This window comes from Cyphellophora attinorum (assembly GCF_001299255.1).
Source record: "Cyphellophora attinorum strain CBS 131958 chromosome Unknown Contig30, whole genome shotgun sequence".
Taxonomy (NCBI): Eukaryota; Fungi; Ascomycota; class Eurotiomycetes; order Chaetothyriales; family Cyphellophoraceae; genus Cyphellophora; species Cyphellophora attinorum.
Window position 1 is genome coordinate 231,018 of NW_017253258.1, and position 17,410 is coordinate 248,427.

General features: G+C 54.8%; 8 protein-coding genes across 8 annotated transcripts; 5 read left to right on the forward strand and 3 right to left on the reverse strand.

Moving 5' to 3' along the window:
- Positions 1-954: 954 nt before the first annotated feature.
- AB675_4403 (Integral inner nuclear membrane protein ima1) lies at positions 955-2,875 on the reverse strand (the record flags this gene model as incomplete). The annotated part of the gene is made up of 3 exons (XM_018144540.1): positions 955-1,810; positions 1,870-2,708; positions 2,759-2,875. 3 exons carry the CDS (start codon positions 2,873-2,875, stop codon positions 955-957), a joined length of 1,812 nt encoding a protein of 603 aa, XP_017996480.1.
- Positions 2,876-3,975: 1,100 nt separating this feature from the next.
- AB675_4404 (Interferon-induced GTP-binding protein Mx) lies at positions 3,976-6,417 on the forward strand (the record flags this gene model as incomplete). Its single annotated transcript, XM_018144541.1, has 3 exons — positions 3,976-4,129; positions 4,182-5,947; positions 5,992-6,417. 3 exons carry the CDS (start codon positions 3,976-3,978, stop codon positions 6,415-6,417), a joined length of 2,346 nt encoding a protein of 781 aa, XP_017996461.1.
- An 860-nt stretch (positions 6,418-7,277) lies between these two features.
- On the forward strand, positions 7,278-8,729 carry AB675_4405 (putative transporter MCH4; the record flags this gene model as incomplete). The annotated part of the gene is made up of 1 exon (XM_018144542.1): positions 7,278-8,729. One exon carries the CDS (start codon positions 7,278-7,280, stop codon positions 8,727-8,729), a length of 1,452 nt encoding a protein of 483 aa, XP_017996509.1.
- Positions 8,730-9,427: 698 nt separating this feature from the next.
- On the forward strand, positions 9,428-10,177 carry AB675_4406 (uncharacterized protein; the record flags this gene model as incomplete). The annotated part of the gene is made up of 1 exon (XM_018144543.1): positions 9,428-10,177. One exon carries the CDS (start codon positions 9,428-9,430, stop codon positions 10,175-10,177), a length of 750 nt encoding a protein of 249 aa, XP_017996490.1.
- A 786-nt stretch (positions 10,178-10,963) lies between these two features.
- On the forward strand, positions 10,964-11,950 carry AB675_4407 (uncharacterized protein; the record flags this gene model as incomplete). Its single annotated transcript, XM_018144544.1, has 1 exon — positions 10,964-11,950. The coding sequence occupies one exon, from the start codon at positions 10,964-10,966 to the stop codon at positions 11,948-11,950; it is 987 nt and encodes a 328-aa protein (XP_017996540.1).
- Positions 11,951-12,331: 381 nt separating this feature from the next.
- Positions 12,332-13,562, reverse strand: AB675_4408 (Peroxisome biogenesis protein 19-1; the record flags this gene model as incomplete). The annotated part of the gene is made up of 2 exons (XM_018144545.1): positions 12,332-13,386; positions 13,439-13,562. The coding sequence occupies 2 exons, from the start codon at positions 13,560-13,562 to the stop codon at positions 12,332-12,334; spliced, it is 1,179 nt and encodes a 392-aa protein (XP_017996463.1).
- A 336-nt stretch (positions 13,563-13,898) lies between these two features.
- On the forward strand, positions 13,899-15,131 carry AB675_4409 (Methionyl-tRNA formyltransferase, mitochondrial; the record flags this gene model as incomplete). Its single annotated transcript, XM_018144546.1, has 1 exon — positions 13,899-15,131. The coding sequence occupies one exon, from the start codon at positions 13,899-13,901 to the stop codon at positions 15,129-15,131; it is 1,233 nt and encodes a 410-aa protein (XP_017996524.1).
- Positions 15,132-15,401: 270 nt separating this feature from the next.
- AB675_4410 (Granaticin polyketide synthase putative ketoacyl 2) lies at positions 15,402-16,405 on the reverse strand (the record flags this gene model as incomplete). Its single annotated transcript, XM_018144548.1, has 5 exons — positions 15,402-15,500; positions 15,552-15,614; positions 15,667-15,915; positions 15,945-16,136; positions 16,214-16,405. 5 exons carry the CDS (start codon positions 16,403-16,405, stop codon positions 15,402-15,404), a joined length of 795 nt encoding a protein of 264 aa, XP_017996494.1.
- Positions 16,406-17,410: the final 1,005 nt, after the last annotated feature.

Genomic DNA, 17,410 nt, shown 5'->3' on the forward strand with positions numbered 1-17,410 from the left:
CATGGTCTGGTAGGGAGGCGGCTGTGTATAGGACCATTCAGTGTACCAAGATCGTCGCATACAAGCTGAGTGTGCCGTCTGCTATGTTGCTTCTCAGACCGGTGTTGTCCGAAGTGGTTCGGCAGGCACTTCACTTTCCGTGACATAAATTCTCATCATGGTGATGCAGTGACACCCGTAAGGACGTGAGCGTGAGTGCCTGGCAGGGAGAACACGAGAATAGACGAAGTCTGGTGGTGGCATTCCCAAAAAGGAAACTACCATTCCCAAAACAGCTTCTATCCGTCCATTCTGAGCTCTCCCGAGCGGAAATCGATTTCAACGCTGCGCTTTTGCCTTCCCGACAGCAAAGCCAAGTTCAATTCAACAGTTACGCTACGGCCCGGCTTCTGACACAAGGGAAACTTGGGGGCGCAATGATTGCTGCCGGGCGTGGTGTTGGAAGTTTCGTATGGGAGATCGCCCGTCGCGTGCAGCTGCCTAATGCGGTATCGTTGTAGATGAAAAATGCTTCAAATGACAGTAATCGAGGCTTGCGCGAGACCGGTCGACAAGATGCAATTAGGCCTGCTACAAGACCGGATGACTGCGGATGGCCAAATATGGCTGGCTCCTTTCGGGGCATAATACATTGCTTTTCGCGGCTGCGATGCGTACGTTGCAATGGGCTAGAGCGAGTGCAGTTCACAAGGTTGAAGCGGCGGCCAAACGCTAGATGACGAGTGCATGCCAACGTTCAACGCCGACCTCAGTCGAATATATCTGCAAGGCAAGGAGCAAAGAACTACTGGACGTTGCAGCACCCCGTACTTGAATCCGCGTGATAAGCAAGTTGCACAGATGCAATCACGGAAAGAAGAGGACAACTCCGCGTCTGGAAACGAAGCGTATGTCTATGCTTTGAACGCTCATGAATGCTATGTGTGGTGACAGCAACTCCACCAAATATATCTTCTATAAATACTGCCTGCCCTGGCTCGACATTATTGCCCCGCGAGTCTTCGAGGCCAGCACACCCAGCACATCTAGTGCGAGTAAGGTCGCCCCTGCTGAGAACGCAGTATCCTCCGGAACCGTTCCGGCCACGATCGAGACAGCCAGAAGCCCCATCACACCAGCATAGACGCCAGACCAAATAGCTCTGTCCATGACCAGTCTGATCATTGGCAGAAGCGTCGCGGAGCCCAAGATGTAGAGTCTCAAATTTGGAAAGGCGATCAACAGACGCTCGGAGATCAGCCAGAGACCAAGCAAGAAGACTGATATGATAAGTGAGAATGTTGTAGAGACACTGTCAACCGTGCTTGCAGGCGCTGCTGCTCTTGGCGTGTGATATACCGGAGGTGGCCTTCTTTGCTGGGAATTCGCCGCCCGCGGCGTAGCTGCTGGCTGAGCGAAAGCAGTACTTGCATATGTCGAATTGCTCGACGCCGACTGTCGGTCGCTTCCGAGCGAAAAGACTGACCCGAACAAGCTTTCCAAGCCCGTATCGACGCTCGTCGGAAAGAAGCTTGGTTCTGCCATGGGAGCAGGTATCGAAGCTCGGCGTTGTTCCAACAGCGGGCCACGATTGTCGAAGAACCCTGGAGGTATTCCGATGGGCTGTTTGGGCTCTAGAGTTTCGTTCATACCCCTGCCCAAGGCCGGCAACTTTCCAAAGAATGGCGATGGCTCAGGTACACGAGGGGCCGGCTCAGGCCTCGGCTGGAAGTTCTGGGAAGGCGCCCAGTCCATAGCATCCTCGTCCTCGACTGGTGGTGTTGGAGGCTGCCACGGGCGGAGATTCTGGCGTTGTGGCGAAGCGAGACTGCTGAGCGGAAATGTCGGAGCGGACACGACTGGCGGAGGAACGTATTGCGATTCCGAGACCAGTGTGGTGGCTCATAGCTCCAGTCGATGGGCGGTGGTGTGTTGAGGCGGATGACGGTCATGCTGTACCCGGTCAATGTCGTAAGGACAATGAGGAGCATAGCGTGCACAGTCGTTCGTTGCTGATGAGAGATGTTGGCACTCGGTACTTTGACCCAAGCTGCAACGCGTAGAACCAGGATGGCGATCTGAAGGGTGTAGAATCTTCCCAGACCAACAAGCCAACCCTCCCTTGCCCTGAGTTTTTCAGCCCAGGCAGGATTCCACCATATGCAAAATATTCCGAGTGCTAATGCATACGGCACCAGATCTCGTACACCGTCGTAGCAGTTTTTCGGAGCAGGCCATTCGGCGAAGCATTGTGCTGGGCCGCGATATGTTTCCGCTGAAGTGGCCTGGGAGCCAAAGTAGTGCCACAGCAGCTGTACGATGATGCTGGCAAAGTAGCCGAGACGGGCGCACCCAACGATCAGAGCTCGGAAGTCTATCATGCTGGCTGCCCTTTTCAGCTTGGACTTCTGAACCTGTACGCGTAGATTCTCCGCCGCGGCTGCTCGGGTCGCCGCAGCCATCTGAGCTCTGGCTCGAGGCTCACAGTTGGCGCAGCATTGAGGGTAGTCCCGATGAAGCCGCTCCTTGTACTCTGGTAGGCCAGCCATTGCGGCTCGATACTTTGAATCCCGCTCATCCGGCACATAGTTGGCAATCAGACGCTCGACGATCTCCTGGTTCTTGATGCAAGTTGCGCAGAAGATGCTCGAGGTGCGGAATGGCTGAGGATTCGCATACCGAGTCGGTGTGGCGGCGGCAGTTGTGGGAGGGTCTTTGATGTCGCCATTCTGCAGGACGATCAGTACTTCGTGGACTGATGCTCATCTGATGCACCTACCTCATCAAGATGGTTGACTGCTTCGCAGTTCTCACATTTGAAAGTGCGGAGATGAGTTTGGGCAGATCGCCGGCCGCAGTAATGGCAGTGTAGCCGTCGACGGAGGGCAACGGGCATCGTTATGGCGGTGTTCTGTGGAAAGAGCACATCATCTCTCCTGCCCGAGCAAGAGCAAGATGAGAAATGAGGCAGGCACAAAGGATTGTCAGGAACAGGAAAAGAAACAAAGGCATCACTTCAACTGAAGTCATCCAAAGAACTTTCTCCAATTCCATCACAACAACGCGTCGTCGCCTCACCTGGCTCGGATATCGATCAATGGCTTCCATCATTCACCTTATTATAACGTACCATCAACCTCACCTGCGTTGAGTGTCGCGTCATTCTTGGTGTTGAGGAAGCCTCTGTCGCCGGTCGATGAGCTCTTTATCGCCCTCCGCGACTGTCAATAGACGATTCAGGAGGACCCACCCAGAGCTTCGTGCCAGCAACCGCGGCATGCCACCAGAGCAGCTCATCTACGCAGTACAGCAGTCGTGCTAAGTCGACTCTGCTAGCTACCTTGGTAGATATCGGCCGGATCGCCGCAGAGCGTATGAGCATTGGTCACGGTCTCTCGTTTACGAGGGTCCGCAACATGCTCTTTGCCCAGAGTTCCTATCTCATCTCACCCGCCAGCGGTTGCATCGTATATCAGACGGTGAGTGATTGAGAGAGGTCCCGCCTGCACGGCATACATCCGAATCGCGATCTCGCTGAGACATGAATGCCGAGATACCGGCAGCAAACCCGTTCTGGGCAAAACATCGTTTCGGCTCATGCGGCTGCCCTCTGTCTGAACCTGTCATATTGGCGAGAAGTCGAAGGAAAGCACCCGCAAGTCGGACACCACTAAGAACACCTCACCTTTCTAGATTGCGTCAAACCTCATCCGGATTTGCGTCGCTGCCTGAGACCCGCTGTCGATGCCTGACTGCAGCTGCGATCTGCCTTGCAGCTAGCAAACATGTCCGCTTTCAGAAGCAAAGAGGCAACTGCTTACTTGCAGGTATCTTGTCATGGCAGCAGATCCTGGACCCTTCCAGACCGGGTTGTCTAACATGCCTAAGCTGAGTTTCTATGAAAGCTGCTTCTTGACCCTTTTCCTTCTCACCCACCACTCGCGTTCATCTCGAGCACTGCAGAAGGGCGGGCCTTCGGTTCGTATGACATTCAGGATGGGCGACGCCGGCAGCTCAGTCACCACTCAACCCTGGAGCACGTCCCACGAGCACGAGGAGCTACTGAATACTATTGACAAGCTCAGAGAGCAAGGCATCAGTCGCTATGTGGATATACCACAGATAGTCGTCTGCGGCGACCAGAGCTCCGGTAGGTCATCCGCTAACGCACCTGTTCTAGCTTTCCACTAACACATGGTCAGGGAAGAGTTCGACGCTAGAGGCTATATGCGGATTGCGATTCGAAATTGGCGATGGTATGTATGCCTCATGTTCGCTGTCCTGGACTAATAGATGTACCGGCTTGTGCACCCGTTACGCGACTGAATACGCCCTGCGAAGAACTCTCCACTCCTCGATCTCCATCAGCATCATTCCCGACCAAGATCGGCCAGACTCCGAGCGTGATTCCCTTTCAGTCTGGCAACCTTCTACGACCAGCCCCGATGACTTCGGTCAGATCATGAAGGAGGCCGCCACTGCCATGGGCATCGGACCACTGAAGACGTTCTCTCATGATAGGCTGCGCATTGAGGTGTGCGGTCCACAGCAACCACACCTGACCCTTGTCGATGTTCCTGGTCTCTTCCACGCCCGTGGCAAAGGCCAGTCGGACAATGATAAGCAAGTCGTCACATCACTTGTCGAAAGCTATATCGAAAACCCCCGTAGCATCATCATGGCTGTCATCTCAGCTAAGAACGACAAGGAGAACCAGATTGTCATAACGTTTGCCGAGAAACATGATCCCAAGGGTGATAGAACCATTGGAGTGATCACCAAGCCCGACACCCTACCACTCAATTCTCCTTCTGAGCAACAGTACTTCACACTGGCCCAGAACGCCGATCCCTCGACAAAGTTCAGCCTGGGCTGGGCCGTCGTACGCAACCGCAGCTTCGAAGAGCAAGCGTCATCACAAGCCGAACGCGACGAGACGGAGAAGCAATTCTTTGCCAGCGGCATCTGGAAAAGTCTCAGCACCGAGACCAAGGGTGTTGTTGCATTGCGGAAGCGACTCGGCAAGATCTTGCAGAGCCATATTCTCACTGAGATGCCAAATATGCTCAAAGACATCGATGCTGGCATTGCAGAGTGCGAGCAGAAGTTGGCCACCCTCGGTCCGTACCGCGGCAGCTCAGATGAGCAACGCATGTACCTGCTTCAAGCCAGCACGAAGTTTGGAACTCTCATGGCCTCATCGAACAACGGCATCTATACTGATCCGTTCTTCGGGAGTGGCATAGAGGACTCTGACTTCGAGAAGCGTGTGTGTGCGCGATCCATGATAATTCTCGACGAGTTCAGAGAAAACATCAATAAGCACGGCCACGCTATAGAAGTCGTCAAGAAGATGCCCAAGAACTACAGAGCACTGCCGGGTCGACCCCAGAAGATGTTACAAGACGACTTCTACAAGCATGTCGAGTTGCTTATGGACCAAAATCGTGGACGGGAGCTACCAGGTCTCTTCAGCCCTTCCATTATCAAGCCTCTCTTTCTGGAGCAATGCAAACCATGGAAAGACATCGTCGCGTATACGCTTAACGAAGTGTTTGACATGTCTCGCAAGGCGGTCCGATTAACATTGCAGGCGGTGGCGGACGATGCAACAGTCGAAGGCATCTTGACTGAGATCGTGAACCCTTCGATTGACGCTCTGGAGTCCGCGGTAAGTCTGAAGGCTGAGCAAGATCTTGTACCCTTCGAGAAACATCCGAGTACATTCAACCACTACTTCACCGACAACCTTCAGAAAAACCGCGAGGATCAACTCATGAAGGACATCAGCAGCTCTCTCCACGGCTTCCTTGGCGTCGATCCCGAGGCTGAGAGCACAGCAGCTCGATTATATACGGGCTCCTTCGATGTTCGCAAACTTGCCGAGGCCTTGAAGCAACATACTCAGAAGGATATGAAGCGATTCGCTGCCATTGAAGCATCGAACGCCATGTTTGCTTACTACAAGGTAAGGTCGGTAGGAATTGCAATCACCAAGCTGACTGAATGCAGGTTGCACTGAAGCGTATCACCGACACTTTCGCCATCGACACCATCAACGAGCTGCTCATCGATAAGCTGGCCAGTCTCTTCACACCCGAGTTGGTCTACAAACTTGACAGCGCTGCGTTGGCCAAAGTGGCAGGAGAGTCCGAGGAGTCTGCAGAGGAGCGGCGGGCTCTCGACAAGAAGCTCACGGCTTTGCGTGAGGCACAGAAGCTCTGTTACCGCATGCATCGCCATAATCCGCAGGGAAGATCGGCTCTTCAGAATCCCGATAAGGAAAGCACGACATCTGACGAAGAGTCTGAGCCCGAAGTCCAGCCTGAGCCTGAGAACCTTGTTGAGCCCGAAATAGATCAGGACTTCGCCTGGGGACTCGGGTTGGCCCCGAAGGGCAAAAAGCAGAAAGAGAAGACGTCCTTTGGCCGATTCTGACAGTCACCATCCTCCCCGAGGCGAATCCATACTCGACAAGTTCACAGAAACTTACCCCACCGAGACGATTTGCAGCAAGTGGCTCGCGGAGTATGTATCCAAACCCACATCTGACTCTGCGAGATATCTCCTGCGCATGGTGCAATCAGCTCTATCGCAATCAGAGTCCAGGCTCTTCGCTGGCTCGTCGAAGCGCGGCCAATTCAATCGACTGGTATCTCGACTCGGCATTTTGATGAGCTGGCATCAACTGGCTATGGAGGACAGTGCGACTCGTGTGTATGATCTCATTGAGGACTTCATGAACTTGGGCGTATGGGATTCTTATAGGAGGTAGGCAAGCCTCCTATGATTATTCCTTGTAGGGAAACTTGGGAAGCTTAGGACTCGAGTGTCCACTGGAGGCGAACAGATCGGCAGCGTCAGGATTGATCCATCGCATTGGCTGCGTCGATTCATAGCTAGCCATAGGACGCTGAACACCTTTTTCTGCAGCGAACATGTACTCATTTTGACATTGCAAGATCCCGCCGAAGGGACGTACGTACCACAGAATAATGCTGATAGTGTCTCTCTTGTCACAACCACTTCAGGTATACTCTGCGATCACTCGAGGTAAGCGCCTGTCGCTTGGCAGCGATGCAGAGCAGTGGATCAGCTCCGCCCACAGAGAACGCCACACAAAATTCGAGCGGAGAACACCTCCACCCTCGGAGCAGATCATCATGACTCCACGAAATGTAGCTACAAGGGCGTGCAGAAATTGATCAACGATACACATAATGTCATAAGTTGACAGAGCGGGCTCTGCGTCTACTACGTTCAGCTCCTTCTTTCATCGGCAGTACGACAAGAGCAACATGGATCCAACGACGAATCCAGCATTGCAGCTCGTCGACTCGCACATCTCCTCGGCTAATGCTACGAGTGGAGGGCATGCAAATGGTGGATATGAATACCAGCAACTTGACCAAAAGCATGCCGTGGAGCACTCAAGCGGTGCAAATGAGAAGCAACAAGCAACGCAGCGCCTCGAGCCGCTAGAGCTCGAACAACAGCAACCACCAGCACCTCCCACCGACGCAGACGACTTCCCCGGCGACCGCGGCGCTCTCCCCGCTTCCATCGTCCTCCTCGGCGCCTTCCTCACGCTCTTTCCCTCTTTCGGCTTCATGGTCAGCATCGGCACTCTGCAGGACTATTGGCAGTACCACCAGCTCGCCGACTACTCGAGTCGGGATATTGGCTGGATACCGTCTGTGTTTGTTTACCTTGCCCTCAGCCTAGGCATCTGCGTTGGGCCGTTGTTCGACATGTACGGTCCCAGGTGGCTGTTGGGCGTGGGCAGTGTGGCGTATGTGATCATGACGTTCTTGCTGGCGGAGTGTAGTGAGTACTGGCAGTTTCTGCTGTGTTTGGGGTTTCTGGGCGGGCCAGCTGGGGCGGCTCTTACGACGACGAGTATGGCGTGCGTGAGTCATTGGTTTCGAGTGAGAAGAGGTCTAGCGGCGGGGTTGGCGATGGTGGGGTCGAGTTTCGGTGGCGTGGTGATCCCGCTGGTGCTGCGGGCTACGCTGCCGAAGTATGGGTATGCGTGGTCAATGAGGATTCTGGGTTTCGTCTTTCTCGTCTGCTTGGCTCTCGGAAATGTCCTGATGAAGGCACGTCTACCACCGAGTCCAGATGCGAAGAAGCAGCGGATCTTCTCGTTGGCGCTGTTCGGGGATCCGGCGTTTTGCTTTCTCACGGCGAGCGTCTTTGGCATCGAGATCGTGCTGTTTGGGGCATTGGGGATCCTACCAACGTATGCGAGCATGGGGACGGATTACCCGCCGGAGACAGGCTTTTACCTGATCGCAGTCATGAATGGGGTGAGCTGTCTGGGACGGATCATTCCGGGCTTTGTCAGTGATGTGGTGGGGAGGTTCAATGTGTTTGGGACCATGATGGTGGTCACGTTGGTGATCATGCTTGTGATATGGTTGCCGTTCGGGCATACGAGCTTGGCGGCGCTGTATATCTTTGTGGCCATCTTCGGATTTGGGACCGGATCGTGGATGGCTATGACGCCGGCGTGTCTGGGTCAATTATGTGGCGCAGAGCACTTTGGGCGGTACTACGGGACATGCTACTTCATTGCAAGTCTGTCGACGCTGATCTGTATTCCGATCTCAGGCGAGCTCGTGCAGAGAGTTGGGCCGCAGCCGATGGTGGGATTCATGTGTGCTGTGTTGGCGGCGAGTATTGGGACGTTCACGGTCAGTCGATGGGCATGCCTGGGTTGGAGGTGGAAGTGGATGGCGAAAATTTAAGGACTCAGCATTCGATCTTAGCATAGAACAGTCTCTCAGCGGCCTCTTTGTCGCCTAAGATGACCACTGCACAGTTCTCCAGTTCTCAAAAAGCCATAAAGCCGAGGAAAGGCCTGGAAGAGCCTCCTGGTTGCCAGATGCCGTCCTCTGCTGTCGCGCTGCTCGTTGACCGACTTTCGCGCGCTCGATAGAGCAGTCGGCTCAAGTGGGACATAGCACGTGCGCTGTATGCAACTCAGTAATCAGGCACGGGACGAATGATGCACGATGATGAATGAGCTGCAGCAATTCCACATGCGCGACATGTTTGGCGAGGGCGAGCGAGAATTGCCAAGACCGAGAAGACCCGCCTATGAAAAGCTTCGCATTCGATTTGCTGGTGGTGAGACATGAAAAGACGATGGAAGGCGCAGTTGTCGAGGGCCTCTCACTCATCTCCTTCCCGTTTGAAATCACTGCCATCCTCTTCCGCCAGTCCGTTCGTTGACCATTTTCTCTTCGTTCCACCAGCAACCGACTATTCCGTTCTTCTTCGTATCCTTTGTTTTATCACGAAGAGCTTTGTTTCGCATTCGACTCCTTAGCCGCCAAAAATTATCGTTTCAAGCGCAGGCTCTCCTTTGTTGAGAAGACCTGCTGGCGAAATTCGGTCGAACCGATTACCAATTCTACCATCGACATAGTCATCTCTGTTCACAATGAAATACTTTCAATACATTGCCGTTACGGCCCTGTCGTCGCTATTGGTGTCGACGGTAGTTGCTGACCCTCTCGACGATGCCATCGCTCTCTTTCGCCGACAATCCGTCAATCTGTCGACTGGTGTGACCTCCGACACAGACACCACTCCTTCGACTACACCTTCAGCAACGCCTACTTCATCGCCCTCAGCGACACCCACAAGCAGTCCAACAGACGATGTGATCTCGACTACCACTGAGATCAGCACCTCAACGCGTCCTCAATCTACTACCGCATCTGAAGAGTCTCAGACGTCGGCGGCAGAGTCCTCCTCCACACCGGCGTCCACTCGCGTACCGACCAGTGTCACTTCTGAGATTGCTGTCACATTCACCACCATCACCAACGGCGTCACTAGCGTCGGCACCAAGACCTCCAGCACAGTCATCCCCACGTCGACCGACGTCGATTCATCCTCGCTAGCCAGTAACAACAGCAGCGGTGGCGGCGGGCTTAGTGATACTGCAAAGAAGACAATTGGAGGTGTTGTTGGCGGTGTTGGCGGTGCACTTCTGCTGGCTGGTCTCGGCTATACGGCATGGCGCATCTGGGGCAAGAACCGCAATCTACACGATGGAGATGCCTACGATCCGAACCAGGCTCAAGAGAAGCTGTCCGGCAGCACTGACAACACTGCTACGCCCTTCAGTCGGACTCTTGATCAATACCACCAGCCAGGACCGGTCAACCAGGCTTCCAACTTCTGAGAACCTCAGATCTACGACGCAACGACACACACTTTGAAACTTAGCGAGTACACAAAAAAAGTCTATGGTTGTCGACATACGGAGTGGGAGCGGTCAATGGGCAACTAGGATCATTGCAAGGGAAAGGGAAAGGGTAATAATGAGGTCTCAATCGACACACTACCGCTCATCGAGGTACTCATGTGGGTTGACGCATAGCAGACGTTGGCTACTTCCAATGCAGCGCCATAGAGCATGCCATGGGCCGAAAAGGGCATCAAGCAGGAAAGCTAAAGGATGCGGACGGCGATTCCCTTTGCAGGGCGGTGTTGGTGTTGGGATTGTCGAGTAGGTAGCATAGCAAAGAACCACCAATCTTTTCTGAAACACTGCAAGAGCACTGTACCACCCTTGCCTCGATCTCATTATTACTACCACCGTTGGAGTCCTCCCTTGGGCTACGCGTCGGTTCATCGTCGAACAGCACCGTTGACGTGTCCCCTGCAAATTTCGCTTGTCACTTTTTGAGGTACACGCAAGCCTTTTGCCGGCGGGCGATCACTCTTGGCCTAAGGGTGATCGACGCCGGAGCCAGAAACGGCTAAAGAGATCTACGGTGTTTTGCGAGAACCAGACGCGCAGGTCGCGACTTCTTGGGCGCGTCACGATTTGCGGCAACCATTTTGCGCCTGCATCTCGCCCTCGAGCATGAGCTGCACACTTAAACCCTCCTTTGCCTGATCAGCAGAAAGCACGGCGCACTCACCGCGTCGCAGTCTTTCATCAGCTACTGAAGTACTGACGACGATGTTCTTCCTCTCATCCCCACCTCAACCGCCACCCACTCAATTCCAACCACAGTACTTCGGCGCCAGCAATAATCCCTTCGCCTTCCAACAACACGCACCGCTCACGCCCTCTCCGCTGCGAACGTCATATAATGCCAATCACGGACTGAGGCGCCCTCGACTTTGCGGCTCGATGTCGAAGAATGACCAGCAGACAAACTATGGCGTGGAGAACAAGGCGTTCTCGCTGTCTTCGCCCATCTCACGGGGAATACAAGAAGAAGATTTCGAGAACCTCCCCGAGACCGCACAGGAGAACACAGCCCACCCGTCCGAACACCTGAAGCCATTCTCCTTCTCTTCGCCCACCCCCACAGCCTCAACCACCTTCTTCACGCCCTCCACGACAGCAGGCCCCACGACCGCAGTCACAGCGCCAACATCGCGCTACGAAGCCCGCTCACGAGCAAGCACGCCCAATTCCCTGCTTCAGAACCATGCGACGACTAGACGAGCAGATACGCGCGCGAAATTCCTCGATCGCATACGCACGCGCCGTGACGAGGGTTTCGGGCGGGATGATAAGCTGTTGAGGGCGGATTACTTGGAGGAGCGGCGGGCGTGGGAGACGGAGATGCGGCTTCTAGACAACGGTGCCGGAGTCGAGGTCGAGGAGGAAGAAGAGCTCGATGAGAACATGGCTATGAGCGGTGTCGTTGCCGATGCGGAGTCTGGCGTTCCCGGTAAAGGCGTTGGTGAGGAGGAAGGGCAGATGAGCCCGACGGAAGAGAAGGAGATTGAGGAGTTACTTGAGCTGTGGGATGGCGAGGGAAACGGCTTTGCAGATCAAGCGGACGGAGACGGCGATAGCCAGGAGTGGGATGAGGTGTTCATGGAGGTGCTCTCGCAGGAACAACAGCACCAGCAACCACAAACGGCGGCCCAAGATCCTCGCACCGGCCCAGACGGTGAGGCTGTCGGTGACACGGATATGGACCTGTCTTGATGTCGCTGTACGGGAGATTCTGCCATCAATCACCGAGAGCAACAGCACTGATGGAGAAGAAGAAGTGTGGTGTGAGTGAGAAAGCACTGTATATACTACTACCTTGTGCATATGCGTATGCATAGATGTAACGATTTACGATAATACTCGAGCATGCCAGCGACGGCACAGATGGCAGCGCAATCAAATGTTCATATTACAAGTCTCGAACCTGGACAGACCAGAAGATACTGGGTGATATGGCTCTCTTCATTCATTCATATACTCGTCCGGCCAACACAGGCACCATTCCCGCTGGTTTCCAAGGGTATCTTCATCCGCCGTATGTATCTTCCTTCCCGTCCAGCCCATACTCGTACCCCACCGTCATCACCGCCTCGCTCATTGCGTCGGACATCCCTCATCCTTCCCACCGCCACCTCCCAACAACTCCCCCATCCCTCCCAGATCCCCCATCCCGGGCATCAGCCCGCCACCCTCAACCAAATCCTCCGGCGGCGCGCCCAGCTCTTGCATCGCTTGCATCTTCTCCCACACAAAGTCCCTATCCTGCGTCTTGTCATCGCTATACCCCTTCTCCTCGAACTTGCCCACAATCTCTTTCACTATCACCTGTTGCTTCTCGTACCGCGTCAAATCGGCCTTCTTCAGCTTACTTCGGTTGGAATCGAGCCAGCCCGGGAATTTCGAGTCGAGGTCCTTCATTGGCTCGTACAGCATGGATTTGGCAGTCAATTGTTGCATCATCGATAAAAACATGGCAGAGAGGTCATCCGGGCTCTGCTGCGAGCCGTCTGGGTTGGGCCCGAGGGATTTGAGGAGGTCTGCGAGCATGTCCTCTTCTGAGGTGGCGGAGGCTTTGGATTGTGTGGCGGAGGTGGCGGCTGCGGAGGAGCTGGACATGCGCTCCATGGTGCGGCGTATGGTTTCGTCGAAGGAGGTGGTTGATGGAGGTTGTGTTGATGAGGTAGCTTTCGAGGAGGCCGGTTGTGGGGAGGTGGTCTTTGATTGTGAGGGTGATTTCGATAATGAGGCGGTAGCGTCTTCGTGTGCTGCGGCGGCTAGTTTGGCGCCTTCTTGCTCGCCCAGGATCGCTTTCAGTAGGTCTTCCGGCTGTATGCCTTCTTTCTCCATGGCGAGCGTAAACTCCTCCAAGTCTTTGCCCATCTTCGCGAGGTCTTCGGGCGTGGCTTTTGAGGCGTCGTCCGGCACGCCAGACGCCATGGCGGACATGGCGGAAGAGAGCTCGGCAGTCAGGCGCTTCATGAAATCCTCCTCGCTTTCTCCCTCTCGTGGGCCATCAGGAATTGGGATGTCATGGTCGGAGGCGCTGGGTCTGCCCGGTCCTGAGGCTTCTGCGGAGACGAGTGGTGGTTTTGTTGCGGGTTGTGCTTGGGAGGATGAGGGAGCGTTCGAGGAGAACTGGTCGAGCACGTCTGGCGATCGGGTTAGTGGTTAGGTCACAGAGGTCAGGCGGGCTCAGCATACCATCGAGGTCGTCGAAGTCGGGGTCCGAGTCGTCCTGCTGGGACTGTGAGGGCGGGATCGTAGAAGGTACTGATGCTGTACTCTTCTCAGGCTCTCCCGCTGGCCTGCCCGCTTCGGACGCCATGGTGGCGGGTGTGTCGTGACGCCGCGCTGCGTTTCCTGTTCTTGGTGGCAGAGGTGTGTATTGAGGCTGGGTCTTGAATGTGTTCGACGAATACTACGCCAGTGCCAATCTAATTACAGTCAATGCGCGGTACATGGGCTTGAGGTGGTCAGAACGTAAGATAGTGGTTACGAACGAGGATGATGTAGTTCCAGGCGAGAATCAGGCGCAACCGAGGCCCGCGCCTGCCAAGGAAAAGGCAGCGCCAATCGCCTGATTTGATCGAGCTCGTACGAAGTACCATGTCTTCAAATCACCATCGAATAGTCCATCAAAAGTAGCATCTATCATGCCCTGATGTTCCTCTTTGCTTCACGGCATGGCAGATCTCTACCCATAAGACGCTTCAACCAGTTGCGAGCATTCCACGTCAGCCCAAGCCTCTTCCAAGAAAAGCTCAATGTTCTGTTTTGTGGTGCAGATCGCTTCAGTGTCGCCCATCTGCAAGCACTGCATGAGGAATCAACACTACCCGAAAGCTCAATTGGCTCGGTACACGTCGTAACGCGCACCGACAAACGCCATGGACGCGGCTCTAGTGCCATCACCGCTCCTCCCGTGAAAGACGCCGCTCTCCAGCTGGGTCTCAATGTTCACCAGCTCGACACATTCACCGGCTGGTCGCCGCCTCCAACGGACTTGATTGTAGCAGTCTCTTTCGGCCTGCTCATCCCATCTCGGATCCTCCAGGCCAGCAAATATGGAGGGATCAACGTCCACCCTTCGCTTCTCCCGGATTTGCGAGGAGCAGCACCCGTTCACTGGGCCATCATGCTTGGCCGGAAGCACACTGGCGTGACGATCCAGAGCCTGCACCCAACCAAGTTCGACCACGGCGTGATCATAGCACAAACGCCCGCCCCAGGCATCCCCATCAACGGCAGATACGGAGGACTCACAGACACCCTTTCCGCCTTCGGCTGCGACATGCTCCTCGACACCATCCGAAAGGGCCTCTACAAACCGCCCTACCAGCCCATCGCACCCCGCAAATTCGACGAGCTCGCCATGGCGCCCAAGATCGCTTCCGAGCACAGGCAGATCGACTTTGACTCCCTCACTGCGGAGGACATCATTCGCCGCAGCAATGCTCTTGGCCGGCTTTACACTTTCGCGCAAGATGCCACCGGGAGAAAGGTCCGCGTCGTCATCAACGAGAACATTGGTATTTACGTACCCCAGGATCCGCAAGTCAGGGATATCTGCAAGTGGCAGCCGGTCGGTCACCCGTACGCAATTCAGGGCGCGGATGGGCATTTCTTGAGTCCTATGAGTGCGACAAATAACGCGTTGTTCATCAACACAATCGACGGCAAGACGTTGCATGTCACAAGGATGACTGTGGAGGGACTGGGCACGATGGATGCAATCATGGCGGCGAGGCGGAAGCAGTTGCTCGGACCGCTGAGGCAGCAGCATGGATTTCAGACGTTTCGAGTCAGCTGGTTTCATGCGCCGTTGTCGGCAACCGGGCCGATTGGGTCCGCGACAGGTGCTGGAGCGTCTGGAGATGCGCCCGCGGATACGTGAGGATTGAAGTGTCTGGGACATGTTTTCAACAACGCCACTCCAGTGTCGGAAGCCCGATTGGACTTCACTGAAAGTACTTCAAAAGTGAACTTGACCGGGAGGACATCAATTGCGAACTCGGCCGGGAGGACTTCACATGTGAACTTCATCGGGAGGACTTCACATGTGGACTTCATCGGGAGGACTTCAAATGTGAACTCCATCGGGGTGACTTCAAATGGGATCGTGGCAAATTGCGTGTTCTACCGAGCTATCAAGTCCGAACAGCTCTCAGATCGCGATCCCAGCATCAACGGTAATCTGCTGTCCGGTCATCGAGCTGTTCTTGGCTGCAGATATGAATGCGTCGGCACAGTCGTCCAGATACGTCTTCGAATGGGTCAGCAGCAAATTCGCACATGGTACACGATCTCGACTCACCTCATGCTTCAACGCCGACATGTTGTTGATAGCCTCCTGGCGTTCCTTGCTGTACTGCATACCCTGGATAATGCGTCAGTCTCGGTCACTTTTGAGGGAGTTGCGGTCGTCTAACCCATTCCGTCAACAGCAGTCCGGGCAGGATACTGTTGATTCGCGTCTTCGGCCCTTGCGTGGTGGCGATGCAACGCATGAGCTGCAATCCGGCGGCTTTGGTCACGGAGTAGGCCATGCTACTGCCTGCTGTGGTCCGGCCGGCGATGGAAGATGTAATCAGGTACACGCCACCGTCCGGATTAGAGTTGAAGATCGGGCCAGCGGCTTGCATGAGTTGCAGGTGGCACATGACGTTGCAAGCCCAGCACTGTACGAGAAGTCAGCCATGAGCTCTACAGAGACCATCCTAAGGAGCTCAGGTTGGTCGGCGAGACGTGCCTTATTCCACTCCTCGGTGCTGAGGGCGTTGAGGTCTTTGAAGTCAGAGAAGCGCGTCCATCCCGCGTTGGCGATGATGATGTCGATGCCGCCCAGCTTCTCAACTGTTTCTTTCACGAGTCTGGCATTGTCCTCAGGACTGCCGGCGTCCTGATAACGTGCGATTAGCCGGCGTGTCACTACGTCTCTGTCTGAGAAAGATATGCAGTATTCGTAGATGTACATACACCTTTGACAGCAAAAGCCTTCACTCCTGCCTTCTCGCATTTCGCAACGACCTCCTTGGCGCGATCTTCCGCCGAGACGTAGTTCACGATGACATTGCAGCCCTCGGCGGCGAACTTCTCGCAAATGAGGGCGCCGAGACCGCGGGAGCCGCCGGTGACGAGGACATTGCGGTTCTTGAGTGAGTAGGGCATGTTGTGGCAGGTATGTCGAACGTGGTGGTGAGGTAACGTAGGTTAGTCCTTTGAATATAAATGCTTGCGATCGGGATGATTAGTGTCGTCTCCGCGAAAGCGATTCGCTTTGCTGAACCTGGAGCCGATTCGTCAAAGACACTGTTATAAGTGACAAGAGCCGCACCTACGTCGCGAGCGGTTCATCAGATCTGTATGTAGTCTTGTGGTCCGCCCGAATGTGCATAGGTCCCGAGAGCGGAGATCTCAGTACGAATGAGGCGAGCCGCGGCTATAGGTAAACTCATCTTCGGAAGCTTCCGTTGACCTCGCTGTTGACTTCCTTCCATGTTCGAGCATGTAGCATTGTATTCTATACAGATCGGGAGGTCTTCGGTCGATGATGGTTGGTGGTTTGCGGATGATCGTGAGCTTCATTGCACTGGTCTATGATCGCAGCGGCCGATGACGATCGCGAGGGAATTCCTGACTGGCTCATCTGGGGCGGCCGTCGGCTGCTCAGAAGGCATGGCGACGATAGTAAGATAGGACGCAGCGGGACTCAAGGGCACACTGTGATGGAGCGGCACGTTTCGAGATGACTGCAGAGAGGACGCGCTTTGCTGAGGCCTGAGAGCTGCGCCGGAATGGTGCGAGCGATGGAGTATTGTCACGGCGGGATGCGATGCCTCCATGTATCTGTCAATGTGTCGGGCTGAACTATAGGACCGCCGGCGACGAACATTGAGACATGTGTGTGAAATCCGAGACAGCAAAGGTGAGCTGGGATGAGTTTTGGGACAAAGGCAGGACCTCTTGAGGCAGGAGCGGCACCTTCCACTCTCAAGTACTCGACCTTGCAGATTTTTATCAGCACGTCACCCACAACATCACTCAACACCTCAAATGGCCTTCCATCTTCGTCAGGAGCCGCTTCGTACATCATAAGGGGTTGTTCGTCTTCATCGTAAGCCTCAGACTCGAAGCGTATATTGGCTGTCCAGCAAATCTGAGCCCTCAAGCAGC